General features: G+C 38.0%; 1 protein-coding gene across 4 annotated transcripts in view; it reads right to left on the bottom strand.

Annotated features, from left to right (window-relative positions):
- Positions 1 to 2,283: 2,283 nt before the first annotated feature.
- Positions 2,284 to 20,978, bottom strand: part of CDKL5 (cyclin dependent kinase like 5) — a 126,896-nt gene continuing 108,201 nt past the window's right edge. For 3 of the 4 annotated variants that reach the window (XM_032181524.1, XM_032181514.1, XM_032181504.1), the window contains 5 exons: positions 20,496 to 20,619; positions 12,470 to 12,572; positions 8,248 to 8,370; positions 6,971 to 7,090; positions 2,284 to 5,726 (listed from right to left, as the gene is read on the bottom strand). In XM_032181524.1, coding sequence (XP_032037415.1) covers positions 5,340 to 5,726; positions 6,971 to 7,090; positions 8,248 to 8,370; positions 12,470 to 12,572; positions 20,496 to 20,619 — 857 coding nt within the window. In that variant the 3' untranslated portion in view covers positions 2,284 to 5,339. The remainder of the gene's footprint in view (positions 5,727 to 6,970; positions 7,091 to 8,247; positions 8,371 to 12,469; positions 12,573 to 20,495; positions 20,620 to 20,978) is intronic. The other variant, XM_032181534.1, reaches the window with a different exon arrangement.

The raw sequence follows: 20,978 nt of genomic DNA on the forward strand, positions 1-20,978 counted from the left end.
AATTTGGAGTCAGTAATAAACTCGGAACAAACAAACCAAACCTCGACCACATTCTGCGACAGAGAGGAGGTAGATTGACTGGTAGAGAAGACAAGAGATGTGTAGAGTCACTCTTAGCCTTAGTCGTAAATTCCAAGTTCAGACCCTTGAGCCATGTTTTAAGAGACACATTTACCTGGCGACATATTTTGGGTTATATTCTAGAAGAGCCTGAGAAGCAATCTGACTGGCTCGAACAACAGCATTAAAGAATGGAGGGCTCGTCCTCTCACTTCATGTGCATCTTCCACTTGGTTTGGCAAAAAAGTCAACTTCTGCTCCAAACAGTTGACTGTATGCAATGATATTCCTGGTAACAAATAAGTATCTGAGCACAACTTGGAGCAAGTAAACTTCAAACCTCATCTATCCTGCCTCATGCAGTAGCTATTAAAACAGACTGCTAGGACAACAGGCTATCTACGACAGGTTTTCTCTTCAAATTAAGAGGTTCTCCTGTAAAATTTGCGTTGCTTAATCATCATGAACTTTGCTTCACCATTGCAGAGTAAATCTTCAGTTTCATTGCAACACCTGAACCAAGCAATGTGTGCAAGTGTTCACTAGCCTGATGAGCCTGAAGCGATGATGCACTGGTGCTGTTTGACTCTGAGAAAGGAGCCGACATCTAGCACTTCCAAGCTGTGTTATATTGAAAGGGTTTACTCAAATTGCTCCCTTTTTAACAAAGGCCAGAAAGTTAAATGGCTTTTCTCCTCATGCACTACAAACCCAGCTAATGAATGGTTAGTATCATGACACCATTAGAGAGAACTGTTTGGGGAAAGGCACCTGTTCTTATACAGTGTCCTGACTTAAAGGTCATTTAAAATGATTTAATAGGGCACTTCACCTTTCCAAGCATCTTCGGTGACACTCCTGTCCTATTCCAAGTGGTGGGCCTACGTACACGAACAGCCCAGATGTGTGACTGATGATAAAATCCCACTAATAAATGTATTGTTCATGCTAGCTGGAACGGAAAAAAGGAACATTCATTGCCACCCCACAATTTGCAGTATATTATATATGGCTATCCTTATAATACTCTGTGTGACTGAGATTCAAATACACTCCCAGTCTCTGACAGTGTTCAGCATATACAGAATTAATTACATGTAGGTATTTCTGAAGCATGTCTCGCTACCAAATTAAGACAACAACAACAAAAGAATAAAAACCCCAAACGCTTCTAGCTCATGGCTCCCCTCGAAAGCGGCTGCTTTCTGTCTTAGCTAAATAGATGACAGCATTGCTTTCAGAGTTCCCTTCGCTACAAGGAATTACAGCACTGAACTGTTACAAATACATAGCTTTTTCTGGGTGAACACAGTGGTCTACTCAGCTAAGTCAGAGAGGCTTTTGAAGAAAAAACAAAGGTTGGTACGTGGCTTTTTATACTATGACTATTGACCCTTTAGGAGACCCAGCTGCAATGAGCAGCCATGTCCAGAAGCAGGACACTGCTGCTTGGAGAATCACTGCAGCTCCGCTCCCCGAAACAAGTTAGTCCAGCAGAGAGAAAGGCTACAAGCCTGAAGATGAACTGAGGGTGTGTGTTAAGTCTGGAAGTTTGAGGCCTGCTTAAATACTGATCTAAGAGAGCAACTATCCGTACGTAGAGTGGGTGCGCTGAGGTGGGCCTGACCTGGCATCAAACATGAAAGCTTGGTGCAAGGCCCAAGCCCTGTGGGATGGGGAACTTTTTAGAAAGACTGGATCGAACCTGGGGCCGCTGACTTCCTGCCAAGAGCTCGTCCTGGTGCTCAGTGCTGGCGACCTCTCGGAGGAACGAGGGATCCTGGACTGCGGTAACAGAGCAAAACGCGTTAAATAGCCCTAAGGGACTGTTCTCTGTGGTCAGGTCTGTTAAAAAACCCCACGTGTTGTTTCAGGTTAATGCATTTTCATGGCAGTTAAAAGGACAGCTTAACCACATAGCTTCACACAGTTTCAATTAAGATGAGCTTAAGGTGCTTCTTTGTCGATTAACAAGAGCTCAAGAGCTATAGTAAAAACTTATCTACAGGTTTAGGCAGCTTGAGTTCTGCAAAATGACTAATCCATTTCTGAAACTTAGTTTCTTTACTTTTCACATCATTAATGATGCCATAATAAGGCAAAGCAGCTTGCCAAAGAATAAAATGCTGTTTAAATAAGATGCTTTATAGTAAGTAAATCTATAGAACATGTAGCACAAGACTCAAAGACCAGTGAAGAGGAAAGCTCACACTTAGAAAATTGTTTGCTCTGTAATTATCTTCTCCTTTATTGAGACAGCAAATCTCTGCCATATAATAAGACTCCTTTGGAAGCCTCAGCGAAATTACATTAGCAATATTTTAAATATTCGGAAGTTAGACCAGGTTAAAAATACACAATCTATCCCAGCACCAGCTGGCTGAGCTGCTGGAAGTTCTTTCTAACAGAAGGAAGAAAATACTACATACATTCAACACAATTTAGTATTCAACTTAAATCTGTTACTGTTTGTTGAAGTTGAGAAGAAAATGCAGTATGAAGTAGAAACAACTTTCTGTAAATATGGGCCACCAAATAAATACTTGAACATTCCTTAGGTCACTCTTGAAGCTTTGCTAACTACTTTAAATAGCTATATGTACAGTCAGAGATTACCCTGATTTAACTTAATGCATATTGAGGGAAACGAACAAACAAACAAAAACCTTGGGAAACATTTTTCCTTGCTAGAAACCAGAACAGCCATATACAGCCCAGTGGCATCATCTCCAGCAGGAAGCTCTTACTATCAAGATACAAATCTTGTAGAGGCAAAAGGAAATACATCCATAAAGTACAGAAGAGTCTAGTCTGAATGCTCACGCGGAGACATTCTGATAGTACTGCTTAGAGCCCCACTCCCAGGCAATGCTTTTGTGAGGATTTCAGTGGCATCAACCCATTTCAAAGCAGAGAACGGGAGTAGTCTAGTTGTGATGAACTGGTGAATCAAAGAGAGACTTTTAAAATATACTGATATTGATAGTAAGGACTAGTAAATTCACAATAACCTTCCTGGATGCCCACTGAACTTATCAAAAACTGAATATCCTTTCATGTCTACTGTATTTATATATGCTATATAAATACTCTATATGTTATAGCATATACAAATATACTATAAACCATATATATCTATAGAAAATTATATGCACATTTCTTGCAGGCAATTGACAAGGAATTTTCATTTTATAGTTTTTCAAATTCACCAGGCTTAATTTTTGCCCTGGACAAACCTGCTGTAACATCCTTTCATATTGTACTTGACAAAGATTTTCAAAGTGTTTGTGCCGAATGTGTTGTTGTTAGAGCTTTGGTATGATTCAAGAGGTACCGAACGTCACGTCCAGTTTGCATTGTTTTCAAAGTAGGAAGTTCAGCTCTCACTGTCTGGCTACTTCTGTTAACTGTATCTATGGCTAAGTCATCAATTTTACATTCAGGTTAATCTCTTCTCGGAACAAACAACATGTTTGCAGGTACAAGTGTCTTCTGACGACACCAAATAGAAAATGAACTATGCTGCAGCGTAATGAGGGATCTGAATGAACATGTTTGAAAAGGAAAGATTGTATTGTTCTGACACTACAGGCCTGACTCTCCTCTTATTGCACAAAGTTTAGACTGGCATAACTCTTTTGACTCCTACTGACTCACCTTCCATGTATTTTACTGGTAGCAACAGAGGAATCAGGTTATATATTTGCTATACTTGACATTCACCAACGTAAAGGCAGTTTTAACAATGTTGTACAGGAGACTGGAACCCAAGATCTAGTATTTTGCTGAGACTGGTCACTGAACTGCGTATGGGAATATTGGGACAGTAAGGTCTAAGGAGAAATTAAGCTGCACGGCAACCTTCTCCCTCAATATCCAAATATCAGATTTGTAGTTTTAAATACATCCTGAAATATAAGAAAAAGTGCAAGAGTACTTTTAATTTAAATACAGTGTTTATCTTATTAGTTAATAGATTGCTAAAACAAGATGTAAAATACACATATGCATAAAAGCTTATACCATGATCTGCAGTGCCATGCTATGCATTAAGTGTCAAAGTTTGGCATTTCACTTGCAATTCATGCTATGTTTCTTTGGTTTTCACCCCTACAATTAAGTGGAAGAGCACCTGCTTTAGCTTGTAGTCATGGGGCACTTTATCTCTTTAGAGGAAAAAAAAAAAAAGTGGTTCTGGGGCTCTAGTCTCTCGATGCAGATGCAGAAATCCTATGATTATTATTAGGAAATCTAAGGACACAGGGGAGAACATACCACATTTAGATTACTGTACAGTTCTGCAGTCTCTTACATTTAGCCAATACTTCCAACAAAATAGCCCATAATAAAGCTTGGAATTGAATGTTGTCTTTTGTTTGTTATCAGTAATTCCTATGATATTGGGCTCTCATAGCTGAGCAAGATTCATACTGTTACAGTCACATTTATATCCACATTCAACTTCCTTTTATTAGAAGTATAATACTGCACTTTATATCACAAATGTATAAAAATATGGCAGATAGTGTCATAACAATACTTTTCTTTTAAATGAGTATATTTAAAAAACAGACAGTTATTTTCCATTTATATATATATATTTATATATAGAATAAAATACTCCTGATGCAATATATAAATGTTACTGTTAGTTTTTTATAGAAACTACTGTAGCTGTTGCACTGCTTCACAATGTTTCAAACAGCTCAAAATAACTTTACATTATAACATAAAAGATATGATTATAACAGTACGATATTAGGTCATCATAAATAAATATTACAAATCCTATCAAATATGGAAGTTTAAAAAACAAATTTAAGACATACAATTTAACTTTAAACCCTTAACGGGGATACACTTTTATCACATAAACCCCACTGTGTTAACTAGGCAGCAAAAAATGTAGTAAGGGCATAGGTCTAGACATGAACGTTTTCACCCTTATAAGTGCCAATACATACCAGAAGTCTCCCAGCTTTCTGACAGAGAGGTGCTCTAAGCTGGAATGTAAATGAGAGAAAATGGCAATACCTTTTTCTCCCTGGACGGCACACTCTGCCTGTCGTCCGGTGACATTTCTGATGACCAGTAATTCGTAATTCGACTTGGTTTACTGTATAATCCCTGACTCTCGCTGTGGCGCCAAACAGCATAGCTCCACATGTACATATTGCACACCTTTATAAAGCTGAAAATACAGTCTTACCATCACCAGAAACCACCACCACTCCCCTACGCTGACCTCCGTGCGAGCTGGCCTACTGCCTGGAGTGCGATTACAAGGCTGTCTCTTTCAGGTCGTTCAGGTTTGGCATCCGTGACCGGTTTGTTCGGCTGTACGCGTGCCCGTTCTGCCCGCTCTTGGCGGGCGGCTGCTCGGCGTAGGGAGGCCCGTCGCTCGCGCTCCTGTTGACGGGGGAGACGTGCCAGGTGGGCTCCAGCTGGCTCGGGATCTGCAGCGTTGGCCTGCCCTTGGCCGGCGCCTCTTGCCGCGCGTTGCTGCTGCCGCTGCTGGAGCTTTGACTCATGGGGTGGATTCGCACCTCGGAGAAAGCGGCTTTGGCCGGCTGGCTTGGCAGGGGCTGGAAGCGAGGCTCGGCAGGGACAGGGTGGTTCGAGGAGGAGAGGTGTAATAGCTTGCGAAGAGATTTTAATGGCTGGCTCTAAAAGACACGGGGAAAGCACTTGACCTTCTGCTCTCGCTGCTATTGTATCGTATCAGACTTCCTATGACAAAACTGTCATATCCTAAATCGAACGTCCTGAACTTTGCAGGACTTCTTTACTTTTAGCATGTACTCACTTGGAGTATTTCCTTCCAAGCTATGACTACACACCTGAGAAAAATGCTTTCTCATTATCATTCAAATCCATCAGCTACCTGAAAAAACGGAATGGCTAGCTCAGAAAGAAAGCTTTTGTTCCCGTTTGTTATTTTAACCTCGTGTCCTATGAAAACAGAGGCACAGACAATTGCATTAGCTCTCCGTCTGTCAGCACTCCTGCTATTAACTTTAGAACCTCAAGCCACATTTTATGAGGTGCAGATATCAGAAATACGAAGTACCTAAAAATTTCCTGAATGTCAACTCAGGGTTAGAGAGAACCTTGAGTAATTATCTGCACTGAAATAAAGGCTGGCAGAGCTCAGCAGTTTGGTATTTTGTTTGCCTGCAGCGGCGTGGTAAGCAGCTCTTGTCCCTCACAGCTTCTTTAGCTGGTAAAGCACACCAAAGGAGAAGAGACACAAGGGGTTACTCAAATGAGTTGCAAGAGCTGGGGTAAGCCTGAGTACATAAATTGGTAGGATAACAGCTCCATTAAATTCCACAGCTCACAGAACAACTTGCTTCCTCAAGCACACCAGCTGCAATTTCAGTGTTTCAAAGTTTTCAACGTTGTAATGGCAAGAGCATGGCAGAGAAGCTGCCTCCCAACCCCTGTTCTAAAACCAACCCAGGCTGGTTTTAGAACTGGAGGACATAAAGCTGCATTCATGCAGTGCGATGCTCCACCAAGCCAGCCTGCAAAACCAGCAGCCTGTGCCAGCTGAGGCACAGCCACGCAGCAGCAGGCCCCCACTTGAGGGCACTGCCACGGTGCTGCAGTGCCTACTGCGGCTGTGCACTGAAATGTTGTTTATCTCCAAAACAAACACACAACCACCATCTCTAAAGGCTCAGCGGCTGACACAAGGACACACAGTCTCACCTCCTTTCCCTGTCACTCATGTCTAGATTTTCAAAGAATTATGCAGTACCACAGGTACAGGAGTTTTTACATTCAGTGAGGAGGGAATGGGGAGGGTGGGAAATAACATCAAATGCAATTTTTCTATTTACCGGAGAAAAATCTGTCAAGATACCTTCGTGATGTTAAAATACAGGGAACTGATAATGCTACTTACATGAGGCTGGATTTCTGTCATCTTCTCAGGATGCCAATCCTTCTGCCTGCTGCTCTGGTGATTAGTAGAATGAATGGCTTTCTGTAATGCCAAGAGATCCTGACCATCAGTGCTAGGCATCTGCAACAAAACATTAAAAACTGGGCTATTAATGTATTTCTTAAGAATAGCTGTAAATCCTTTTCCCAAGTTAATTACACAACGCAAGTGAAGCCCAATACTGCAGCAGAATTGCAATATCCTTTCATTATTTTTCCCCATAGTAAGAGTAAGTGGCTGCGGAGGTCATGCAGAGTTGCTTTACCCTTAGCCCTTGAAGCATTCGCATGCTGTTAGTGTTATTTGCTGTAAGAGAGAGCAATTAAACAAGGCTTCCAAGAAAAATAAAATAATAATAATAATAAAAAACAACAACAACAACAAAATTGTTGAGTGTCATCTTCATTTAAAAAGCATTCCATACTGCAGTTAAGACCAAGGATCAGTTCTATAAATTTGTTCCTAATTGAAGCAGATCGAAATCATCTCTAAACTGACATCTGGCCGATTTTGCCATCACAAAGGAAGAGATTTTCTTTTCCTCATCTTTCTGCTCCTCCACAAATAACCCAAGCCAAATTAAAAAATAAAAAAAATTCAATGGCACTAAAAAACAAGATATAAATTCATCAAATTTTATGGCAGAATGACAATGTAAAGCTTATAGAGACTTTTATTTCAGGAATTTTAAGCAAAAAAGAACAATTAAATTTAATCTATTTTTAATGCAAGCTGCCTTTTATCATGAACAATCAGCACAAACAAAAATATGTTAGAAACATGAGTGTTTTTTTCAGAGAATGTGTCATTAATATCTAATTGAATTTATATATAAAGGAGCAGTTAGCACACAGAATGTATCTCCAATATAGCTATAAAACAAACCAGGTTAATTTTTTTTCCTGATTGAAACAGAATGAGAAAATTTAAACGTCGGTAATTTCACAACTATTTTCCTCCTTTAGCCCTAGTCCCGGGGCTCATTCTCTCTGGAGCTGTGTACATTACATTTTCAGTATAACAAGTGGTCAAGAAACTTTTTTTTTTTTTTTTTAAAAAAAAGACATAATCTACTTCAATGGAACCACAAACTTTACTTAAATTTATTGAACTGGCCCAAGATACTTAACTGGCATGAAGAGAAAGTGATCCCATGAAAATAAAACACATGCTGCTGTAGTCAGTAAAATAAGTTTACTGGAGCGTTTTACAGAGCTACTGTACTTAAAAATTAATACCATGGGTAGAGTGACTACAGGAAGCTTTTTCAAAGAAGAACTATGCTTTAAATTATTCTTTGAATTAAAAAGAGGGAAGAGGGATTTCTTGATGCTTGGATTCTCCCCGTTGGTTGAGTTTGTCTGTAATATAAGATACAAAATCTAAATGCATAGTGTATCAATTCAGGAGATCTGTCCTTACTATATTAACTCATAATTATATTTTTGTAGTTCCAACAATACATGGTATCAATCTGCTTCAGGAAAATATAATAGTGATTGAATGAAGAAAGTGTATGGAACAAATTCAAGAAACTCAATGCATATAGAGCATGGAAAAAGAGATCAGTATTCTTACAGAAAAAGAGATCACCTATTTTTATCTCCCATTAGGAATGTAGAGTACAAAGTCTTTTGAAAACTGCAGGTAGGTCTTGTTGACTTTACTGAGCTTTGGATCAAATCTTGTAATTTTGTTACTTATGATAATGATATAAAATGTTATGGCATTTCTTATTTTTATATAAATAAAATATCAAAGATACACTAGTAATAGCAGCAATCGGTTTTAGAGTGAGTAGCTGATAGTTACCTCTGGAAGAAAGAAAAGTATTTTATTTTTAGCTTTTAAAAAGAGCTAGGGCTCCAAGATGAATGATTTCAGTTCTGACAAAAATATGCCTTCAACAACTTCACGTACAACTGCAAGGGCACTGGCTGTTATATTTTTATTTCTGTAAGACAATCAAAGAGCATACCAATGGATGCACAAACAACAAAGAGAACTGTCAAGTATTAAAATTACGAACAAGATGATTTCTCCTCCTCTCAGGTGCAAACAAGCCCAAGACGCTTGCTGTGCCATTTGCCTACCAAAAGAAAACTTTATCCTGCAATGGTTGTATGACTAAATATAACGATGGGTGCACCACCAGAAGAGAAGGTTTTCAAACAAATTCCCTGCTTCTAGTTTCCATCCAAGCTAACAGAAGACAAAGTCATTAATTAGCACAGCTTGCTTAGAAACTCTGTGGTCAGAAGAACTTTCTGTTTGAAGTTCAGTAAATTAAAAAGGAATCAAAGCATCAGGAGGAGGAAGGGTCACTTGCAACTGTTTTTTCCAAAGTACATAATCTCTTCAGATCCGTAGCTTGCAATATGTGCCACAATCTGCAAAACTAAGGCTTCTCTGAAGATAGTGCACATTGACACTTTACACAGCCCTCATGGATACCAAAACGCTTAGTGACAGATTGCAGAAAAAAAACGTGATTCTAGCAATCCTCAAAACCTTTTGCTGCATTACTAAAAGATTCCAAAACAAGATAAAAAGGAGAACGGATAAAAACAGCTCTTCAAAAACAATATTGCAAAGAATTCCCATAGCAGACAGTAGTGATTGTTATCCCATAAAGAACTACACCTGGAGAACTCTAGAGAGAATAATCCTCTGCACGAGGAAGTATCAGAAACTGGTATCACTTCTGCACTACTGGAGATTTTGAGAATGACATTATTAAGAAGATATCTTTAGTGCCATTTAAGTCATCTTTTATGACTCTTAACGATGATCACCAGCAACACAAAACTTGCCAAATAACAGTGGATGTAAGTAGTAAGCAATGGATGTGGTATTATCACCCTCTTAACAACGTGTACAATTGTGTACTATTACATGCTTCTCAATACGACTGTTCTCTGGGTCTAGTTCGTTATTTGCTGCAGAAAGCTTGTATCAGGGTACATAGCTGGAATTACATACATCTAGGACTCTAAGAGTTTTAAGCCTCAGAAAAAAACTTGGACAGTCACAAGGTATATGTTAAGATTTTTGATATGAGTCCATTATTGCTGTAGTTGAAGAGCTATTACTGCAGTGCTGTTAAAAGCTTTTACTACTGAAGTCAAACTTGGAGCTAAATAATTTTCAGGTCATAAATTACATTCATGGAGGAAGATCCTCATGAACATCCCAATGTTCGTTATGTAGACTTCCTCAACTAACAGACAAAGAAGAACAAAGAACAGTGTCTGAAGCAAACACTTGTACACGCACTGGTGTGCACAGTCTGTCCCTAGACACTGTTCTGTCAAACAACTGCAAGTAGAAACGAGAAGAGGTTTTTCAGTCTCTGGCTGAATGAAGTTGATGCCAGCAAGCTTGTAGATGAGGATGCAACAGTTTCATCACTATCGCATTTCAGAAATTTTATGCATCTCCTGTGAAAGACTAGGTGTAACTAGCCAATGCATTTTTCGTTATGCAAACACTCTCTCCCTCTCCTTAAGTATGAAAAGGAGTAAGGAGCACGTGTAAATCTGTCCTGGCTTGTAATCAGTGACGTTTTCAGTATCTACAGGGCAAGGTGCTTGTCAGTTGATATTTGGGAAAGTGCTGATTTTTGCATTGCAACACAACTCACCTCAGTCTCTAATTCCTTCACTTAGTTTAATTTGGAAGTAGTTGATACCTGATCTATCAGCTGGGCTTTTAATATGTTCCCTTCCACCATGTCTGAATGGCTGAAATCTGAAACAGTGCAAATATAACATCTTTTTTTGGAAAATGCATCACCGAAACCAATGGCTCCAGCGTGCTACCTAAACCAATTAGGCATGCTTACCCTTTCATGGACATTGTGATATCAAAAAATCCCAGAGTTTTAAACTAGATATTCAGTTAAGAACAGGTATCGAGGTGAACAAGTTCAGAAGGAGAGGTAGGAGCCACTGCCCTAAAACCTAGCTAGCAAGGAGACACGGTGCATTTTTGTGTGCTAGTTAACACACGCATGCACGTTCCATGCAGTTCAAAAAAAATTAAACAAACAACGAAAAAAAGCAGACAAACACTCCTCTCCCCCAATTTTCAATATATCAGCCCTCCAACAATACCCAGTCATGCCACCTCACTCTCTGACAGAAGGTATTTTGACTTAGTTACTCCCCTTTGCCCTGCAGTACTGTTAACTTCTTCTGAAGCCTATTTAACTATGATGAGTGAGCACAATTTACTCCATTCCAAGAACCTTCAAAACCATAACTGCCATTTCATTTACAGAAATATTACAACCTAGTTTTTCAATGGCACTGAGTTCTTAAACCCAAACCTGAAATGTGGGGAATTCAAGCAAGCTACTCTGAAAAGGAGAGCATACATTACTGTTGGAGATGATGATCCCACTACTAGATAAAACAGTTTGATTTTCAAATTCCAAGTCAAGACTGAAATTTATCTTTTTTTTTTTGTACACTGAGAACATCTGACATGACACCAAAATCAAAAAAGGAACTAATGTTATTAACAAATTAATAAAGTTACATTTTAATGAAAAAAATATGTTAAAAAAAAAAAAAAAAAGTTGGGTAGAATTCTTCATTTTACTAATGTAAGAATGAAGCACACTGGAAAGAACCAGTAACATAAAGAGACAAAGGTATATTTTTGACACTATTTTGCACATGAAATTTAGTAATATACTACTATACTAATAAAAAGCCCAGTGGCCTGGTTGAGAATTACAAGAGCACATTTTTACTAGCCATAATTTTAGATAAAGTACCTGCAGTTTTAAAATTTTGTTAAACAGATATGCAAATGTAATTTGAAGTATTTTACTGTTTCCAGAACTGTAAAACTTTTTGAAATATTAATATGCCACTGCCCTCTGATAAATAATTTTTCTCTCCCGAAAACTAGATGTAAATGTAGAAATACAGAAAAGATAGCAAAGGCATACACAATACAATAAAATACACCTCTTCCCCCAACAAAAAATAAAACATTGAGAATGGCTAAGGCACATCATCCTTATTCCAGTCACAGGATACAGCAAGAAGTTGGAAGCTGTCATCAAGACACTGCCATGAAAAAGTTCTTAAAGAATTCTCTTTTATAGCAGTTTGATTTCCTCCTAATGGGTATCTGAAATTATTCAAGCTCTGAGGACACACAATAATGCATTTGCTACTTTTTGAACAATATCAACATATGCTGCAAAAGGATTTGCTACAACATCTGCTTAAAACTTGCATATAAACTGGATGTTGAAGTATCTTAATGAAAACAGACACAGAAAGTGTATCTGACTGTCATATAGTGAAAACAGAAAAAGAACAAATAGATACATGCAGGTATGATCACAAATAATATAAAGTTACTGTACTAGTCTAGCATTTTAAAGTAGTATCATTCAAAACTGATAAACTTATTTTCTTTTAGAAATAACTGCATACTTACAGTTTGAGATTTCTTCTTTTTCTTTTTTATTGCCCTGAAAAACCCTTGCTTTTCTTTCTCCTTGAGCTGTTCAGAGTGACTGTTAAGATTTTCAGGACTTTTCCTAAACATGAGATAAGGTATTGTAAGACAGAGTTTATTTTGATATGATGCAAATTCTGTGTAATGGTGAGACCTTATGGCAAAGAATGAAAATTATTGATTGAAGCAAAAAGATTCTTAATGTTTAAACATTCATTGGTTCAATGGTTACTATACAAGTAACAGATAGTCTTATTAAATGGGATAGGAGGAACAAAGTGTTAGGGTAAAATGATTAGTCAAACCAGTGAGTTACTTAGGGAAAAGGTTAAAGCATGCATGTTTTTTTTTTTAAGCCAGAATTTAATACTCAAACCAAAATATTCACACACAAGTTTTTTTAGAAAAATGAAAATCGTATCTGAGAGGACATACAACTGGTGAGGAGGTACAAAAGCACTGGTCCAGTTTATCCATTGCTTGCCGGAGAGCCGGGAGTTGCAAAGTTCGCCAGACAGAACCAATTTCAATTGACACTCCTGACCTTTGCTGACATGGTTCCGAATTTATCATCAGGGAGGCTGGGGATCCATTTCAACTTAGAAACTTCAGTTAGTTTGTTATGCATGCGTGAGACAGTGCTGGCAAAAGAAGACGACCCAAAAGTGGAACAGTTGACTTCCCTGCAGACTGAATTTTATTTATTTCTCCCTCGTATCTTGTTTACAGCAGAATTAACTACAGCTGATAACCAACACGTTACTTTAAGTGTACACAGTAAACTAAGGATGTAAAGTACTGATAAAGAGCAAAAAGATGGCTTATGAAGGACACTGGTGAGACATAGCTGTATGCAGTTCTAGTGCCCTTTAAGCTATTTTGAAAATTGGTAGTGCTGATGGGAAGTTTCATGGAGATAAAAAGAATGGTCTACATTAAAAGAGTCAGAGATTTCCATCTCTCTACAATGTCAAAAACACAGCCAAGCCAATCCCAACAATTACAGCTTCCTTGATTGTGGCGTACAGGTACTTAACCAGGAAGAAATTACAGAAATTACAGACCTTTAAAGCAGAGGGCAAAGACATAACAAGTAGGTAGATGATTAGGCCAGAGAAGTCTTGTTAGAAATAGGGCACTGATTTTAACAATGAGAATCATTAACCACCAGAAGAAAGTCTGTAGTGAAGGAGTGGATTTGCCATCTTTGACATTTCAAATCAGGACTATGTACACTTCTGCCAGATGCACTGCTGGGCCTCAACCCCAGAGAATGGATGACAATTACTGGCAACTAATGTATGTGAAGTCATACTGGATGATCTAATTGCCCCTTTTTAGCCTTAATTTGTATGAAAATAAAAAAGAAATTATTCTATTGTCTTGCTGGAAAACCTGAGGGACAGCCACAGTTCCAAGGGCTCTGGATGGCAAAGAGAAGCAGCTTTGCTTGGAGCAACTGTAATGTAGCAACACTTTGCTGCCTGCTATAGTTATCTTTGGGTTCTAAATCTAGCTTAAAATGCTATGCTGTAAACTGGTGATTCAGCTGCTACTACATGCCAAGCTGACGTTTTTTTCCAAGCAAATGTGAAACACATTATCGAGGTGGGAATGACGACAGTTGTCCCCTTATTAAAGAGCATCTTCACTCTGAAATGGGGTTTGGTCAGTTCCTCCGTTTCTACCCAAAACCATCTCAAACTCAGAGTGCTACCTGGTTCTAACGAAATGCATGTAGTATTTAAACATTGTAACAAGGTATAATAATTGAGTAAAAGAAATGGGCTTGGAGGAAAGATTTATAGGCAGAGGGAATTTTCCTAAGTTAAATTTTTTCAACTTAAACCTAGAACCAGAAAACACATTCAGATGTTCAGTGATATAGACAATGTGAAAATTTGAAATCTGAAAGTAGATACAGGAAAAATCTCTAGTTTAGTATAACTATTAGATTCCTACCACATATTTTAAATATACGGGATTGCTAAAGATCCCTGCTTATGTCATGTCCCTGGATTTAGTACCATTGCATAACAGCAGTAAGTCTTGTATAATTCACTTAAAGCATCACAGCAGAGCCCAAAAGTAAACATTACTGACAGCTTTACATACTCCGTCAACTCACAGGAGTGACTTCACACAGACAAAACAACTACTGAGTTATTTACTGAATTATTTTTAGGAGTTTCATCTTCTGTAATTTGTTAGAAAGCTTGGAGAAAGGCGTGCACAACAAGTATCCTGCTTGCACCCTCAAAGTCATGTGAAAAGGGCTGAGAATCTCCCAAATCTTTTCCCAGAGAAGCTACTGCACATCCTCATCTGCAAACGAACCCCCAAAACATGGCCTTAGTGCAAATTACCAACCCAGAGACTGTGCTGCCCACTGAAGAACTAGGCTAAGTGCCAGCACGGTTTGCCTGCACCATCCTTTAAAATTTGTCAGTGTCTTGCTCTGGCTTTTCTGCTCCAACACCTATTCTTCAACGGAGATGCTGTATTTTTGAAAAGTGAACTTACTCTTTAGAATAAAATTTGGGACAATTTTTGCATGCTTTTAGATAGATTCACTCAAGCGTAACTCTTTTCTTCAGCCCAGTGAACCTAGACAAGAAAACTGCTCCCCACAGCAGGTGAGTGGACAGGCCAGAAGTGAAATTCTGTTCTGTATCTTCCTCTTTGTAACTCCAGTGACCGGAAGAAAAAAATGCAAGGGGCTGAGAACTCTGCTCATTTCCAATTGCCGCCTACCCAAAAGCCAGTGGTTTCACATGGACGGGCTTATGTCATTAACTCGTATGAGTCATATTGCAGTACAGTTGTCTGAAAAAGCACTGACCTTGAAAAGCAACTGCTTCCAAACACATGCTCATTATGTGAAGAGAGCGAACATATATAGCATTATAGCAGGAAGTTTCAACACCAGGATTTTGCGCTGAGTAAAAATAGAGCAGAACATTTTGATCGCCGAGATGAAACACCGGGATATTTTAGGCATCCCGAAAGATGGTTTTCAGACAATGGACAGTACAGGAATAAGTGAGGATTATCAGAAAAAATCTGTATGGTATATCCACACGGTAATTCTTCCAATATAACGGCCAAGTCCTGGTGTTTTGCATAAAGCTTCAGCTTTTGAAAGCAGCAGTTACACCACAGCCTGCGTGTCTTTCACTAGGAAGCAAGACTAGCCCTAGAGAAGAACCCCCCACTGAGAGAACTCACCCTCAAGCAGAAACTAAAGGCAAAATTTCTTCTTCTCCATTATCCCTTTTATCCCTTTTTGTGCCTTTTGCTTGCTTAGGACACGTAATATAGATCATATTGGTTATTCTGGTCAGAGACATTTGGAAAAAGACACAGATACTAGAGAAATGCTTTGACTATCGCTAGCATTTATTGCCCCCGGGGAGGAAAGGTATCCAACTTCATGCAGGTACATCGATGTGTAGCAGCATGTATGGATGGAGGCAAAGAAACTGCTGTGCTTCAGCATTTACTTTAAAAAAAAAAAAAAAGGGAAATAGGAAGTGTGTTGCAGTCATGCTGCCACAGATGCATTCATACTGCACAAGGCTCCTTTTTCGGCAATTCCTTGTGCTCTTCAGTTACTCTTCAGTACCCCTAATTTCAGCAGGTAGCCTGGTTAGAAATCCTCTTTAGCTGCCACCATACTACTTACTCCCTTTACAGCACTGCTCACAATTACATAAGTCAGATTTTGGCCTAAAGGAGAAGTTACTGAAATATCTGAAGTTTTCTTCAAAATATTAACGAATATTTAAAAAGTCCAACCACCTTGGCAGTTATACAGTTACCATAAACAATGGCAAGAAAATGTCTGAAACCAGTGAAGAAACTCAAACACATGGTTTACCTAAAATAAAAATATCAGTCCTGCAAGCTTAGTAAAAACTTCTAGGTGTAATAGACTGGCACTGAAAGCTGAAAAAAACAAGAGATCAACTCAAAACATTGCTAAAAGCTGAAAACCTTCTTTCATGTGAAAAAGTTGGATTTATTAGCTGTAACGAAACCCATGTCTACCATCTTATATACAGAATACCACACAGCAGCCTCTATAACCACAAGATCACTTAAGGCTACGGCTTTACTAAAAAGAAGTATACATACTTGTATGTGTGTGTACATATATATACACCTCCCCTCCCCAGTATAATTCAATATTAGTAAATAACAAATATTTGGAACTAGTTGGCTTCATAACCTTGTACTTCCCTAGGCTTATTTCTTGGACTGAATATTGACAACTACAATTTTTGTAAGGATTCCTTGCAAGTAACATTGTATTTCATTACCAAATTTTAGTACAAAAAAAAAAAAAAATCACTGATGACTGGTGAAGGGCTGGGGAAGAGGCACTCGCTGTTTACTAGAAGAGAGCCTACATGCATTGGCAGGGAGGCTCAGATGCAGCCATATAGATGAAAAAAGCAAACATAGATGATAATGCATATGCAAGAGTCTTGGGTAGGAAACGTCAGAGGGAGAGCAATATCATTAGGAAGGTGAACATCTTCAGGCTATGCTGAGCAGATTCCTAAAGGCTCAACCAGTGCAACACACAGCTGATTTTTTAAGCTTGCGAAATACAAATTTGGAATATTGGTATTTTTAGAAAAAAATCTAAAAATCTGTAAATGAACTGGAGCGTACTTGCAATGCAGGAATGGATGGGATACAGACAACTGAACAAGCTTTCAACCACCTTGTTCAGATATTGGCAACCTTCTTGTTCCACGGACTTCAGTGTGACTGCATTGTCACGCTGCCATTGAAACAGCAAAATTAAAGCCAGTCAGGTCATGTTCATAGCATACTGTAACGTTTTGGAGTCCTAAAAACTAACAGCAGATAGATAAAACAGTAAGGGTGTTTTTTTTTGTTTGTTTGTTTGTTTTCTTGTTGTTTTGTTCTTGAGTTAGAGTGTGTGTGCTTATGTATTTATATATAAAATAATATTGTATGTTTTTCCCCTTATTTTTTCAGGGAGGTATAACATATACTAGCTGTTTGTCATAGAATTAATACGTTTTAATGGACATAAAAGGTCCAAACTTTCCAAAAGTCCCCACATATGTTGTAAGCAACCAACACAAGAAGCACCTCCAGCATGATGGAAGATGAAATGCTGCATATTGGAGTTTATTCCAAGGAGATACTGAGAACTGTAATAATGCAATTATTAGATATAGTAACTCAGGTCAGCATTTTGGTACACTGGCAGAACAAGGTTTACGTATCTTGCCTATTACCTACTAATTTTTCCCAGGTTGAGACAAAAGTTGAGAGAGAATAAAATTCTTGTATCTAAAGATGGAAAATTGAGCAAGTTCAAGGTCACTCGCAGGAAATTAAACTCAAAGATTTTCTAGAAAGATGAAAATTTGCCTTTTTCAAACCAAGTCATCTGAAGTTCTGAAATGATCTAGAAATTTAATAGTAAAACCTGGTAACAAAAGTTGAGTTCATAACATCTTTATTTTAAAGAGGCAGGACAGTGAGGACAGAGTGAAGAAATGCACACAAAGACAAGGGAACATTTGTGACAATTCAGTCTAGCAAACATTCACAAAATCTTTGACAGAAGAAAGGCAACACAGAGCAATAGTATGAGAGGAGCCATATTTTACAGTAGTGGCAAGTCCAGGTGGAATACATGTCACTCATAATTTGAGATGAATTGTCATGTACCAGTCATGTATGTCCATCAGACATCAAATATTTATTTCATCATAAAATTGATGATGTAAGCAGAATCACATTCCATCAGAGCTTTCAACATTTTCATAAGCATTTACACAACTTCTATACAGAAAAATAAGTAGAGGAACAGACTCTACATCACTCAGGAATCTGCATTTATGGCACAGAACAATTTTGCAACAACATTAGACCATTGCCAGGACAACTTGCACAGAGTAACATGTAGAGCTGGGCAGGAAACATTTCAGGAAAATAGGGACTTGGAAAAGCAAAGAGAAAGAGGAACACATGCCAAAATAGCAGGTAATTTGATGTGGAGGGCACTGCCATTCTTTCCATTTTACAAGACAAAAAGCTTATTCTTCTGTGGGTTTTTCTCTCAAAGGAGCTGCTCCACTTAATGGAAATATTTGAGTATGGTAAGTGGAGCAAAGACTTAAATCTAACTGTCTCAAAGTTAATCTAGAGCCTTATTCAGTAGGCTATACTCAGCATCTCTTGTGGTCCTTTCATTATTTCAACAAGATGAAACAGCTTCCAGAGAATATATTGAGGGTAAAAACAGAGAATGTGCTTCAAAATAACCTCTAACCTCTGGTTCAGGTCTTTCACTTATTAGATCTAAGATCTCTGTTCACATCTCTGGTTTAAATAACGAAGAACAAAAGCTGTGCACTTGAGTTCCTTGTACGAAAAAATATAATGCTGACCCCCAAATATCTGTTATTTTGCGTATCTCTCTGGTTTTGACTGTGAATTCCATCCTGGAGCTGAAGAATCTTTCCAATAAAAGGTGAGTAGATATTAGTCTGTTCCTTTGAAAAGTTTTGGTTTTGGTAATTTAGCATTGTAAGGAAAAATATACTTTGCCAAAAAATTCCCAACCAGCTCTAATAACATATACTATTATTTCAGTTCAGAATTAGAATAACATTACATATTCCTTTGTATTAACCACATTATAACAGGTAATATATTGCCAAATGATATATAAAGCAAAACGAGATTCCAGTTAGCTTCTGTTATATGCCAGATAAAAAGATTCAAATATGAAGGACAGGAAAAGATGTAAGAAGGTCCAACAGCGGAAACAAAGACCTTCTTTAGCCACAAATTACAACATAAGTACCACCTTTTTACATAACTGATGAGATTCACAAAACTAGCATCCACTGAACTGATGTAGGTGGAGCTACTGAAGGACAGGAAGCAGACTCTAGTGTATCAGAGCAGGAGAGAAGTGTTCTGGAGTAAACATCTTCTGTTGCTGACTTGGGTATATAACCTGAACAAAAGCTGAAATAACTGGTTGTTTGTGTCCCACCCCTTTCTTTTTTAAGCAGGTAATTCATAGGTTGTTCATATGAAATTACATTACGTCAACAAACCACTGAAACAGTTCGTTAAATAGCATAGTTTCATCACTTTCAGAGAGCAGTGTTTCATATAGCGGTATGAAGTACAGCTGAACCGTGAGAATGCACACAAGTCCATTCCTCCCAACAATTCTTTGAAACTTCATTTGCTTATTTTTATTCACTGTGCTTTATTGTGATCAAAGTAGAACATTAAGAGTACTTTAGAGCTGTACAGCTCTCACAGCAACAAAATTAAGATATTTCCCCTTTAAGTCCTGCAAAGCTACACGTATGTTGTCGTTCTACTAGTATAATTATAGTTAATTGTTCTATGTTCTATATGGAGTCATGCAATGTTTTTTAAAACCCTTTAAAATCACTATACACCACACCAAGATGTTGCTTCATCCGTTTTCCCATATAATATATTCAATTCCTTCTGTGGTATGTAAGCAAAGAGAGCAGCAGTCCCCATTGTAGGGTGAATATTATATTCTTCATAAATACAGTCATCTTTTATATATGGAAACATGCATTTTGATAACTTTTTACATTTTTCTGACAATTCATGCTTCTGGAATCCACAGATGAAGCTATGGGCTTGCTATATGCACACAAGCACTTCCTATCATCTTTAACCAAAGACTGATAGTAGAAAAAAGAATCAGGGAAGACCGAACAAAAGCGTACAATTTTTAAAGCAATCAATGTGATGGTGTGATGAAGTACTTCTTGTTGCCCAAAAGTGGACTGCAAACATGCAATGCTATGGCAATATAGTCAAAGGAAGCAATTAAACATGTATAGATAATCAAAATTTTGAAAAAAAAAGAAGTTTTAGTGTTTTTTTTTCTTCTTTAAAATCCACACCCTTTTTTCCTGCCATTCTCTACACATCTGTATAAATAACAACTCACCAGGTATCAAAGGTGGTTTGTCTCTTTGAGTGGTTTGCCACCGTGCTGCTGTCTGCTGGTAATACAGAGGCTCTGTTTGACACATTGTTTTCTATGTATGTACTCTCTGGACGTGGAGATGGAACTGAACAGAGAAATAGCAAACACTGTATACTGAGCTCTGCCAAAATCACATCTTTTGAGTTGTCTGCTTCCTCTCTACCTCTTTTATAGAAACCAAAGAATGAAGAGACCAAAAAAAAAAAAAAAAAAAAAAAAAAAAAGGAAAGTAGTTTGTGCTTTCATACAGCTTGGTAAGCTAATACTTGCAAGATAATATTGTAAAATGATGGCATCCTCAGAACTGGGGTAAGATGCTGTTGGGTATTGAGAACACCTCTATCTATAAGGGCCCACAAGTGCGACTGATAGTTAAGAATAGGAAACAGAATGTAAGGTTGGAATATTGTTATTACAGTAGCGAAATAATACAGTTTACGATTC

Source organism: Aythya fuligula, chromosome 1 (genome assembly GCF_009819795.1).
Source record: "Aythya fuligula isolate bAytFul2 chromosome 1, bAytFul2.pri, whole genome shotgun sequence".
NCBI lineage: Eukaryota > Metazoa > Chordata > Aves > Anseriformes > Anatidae > Aythya > Aythya fuligula.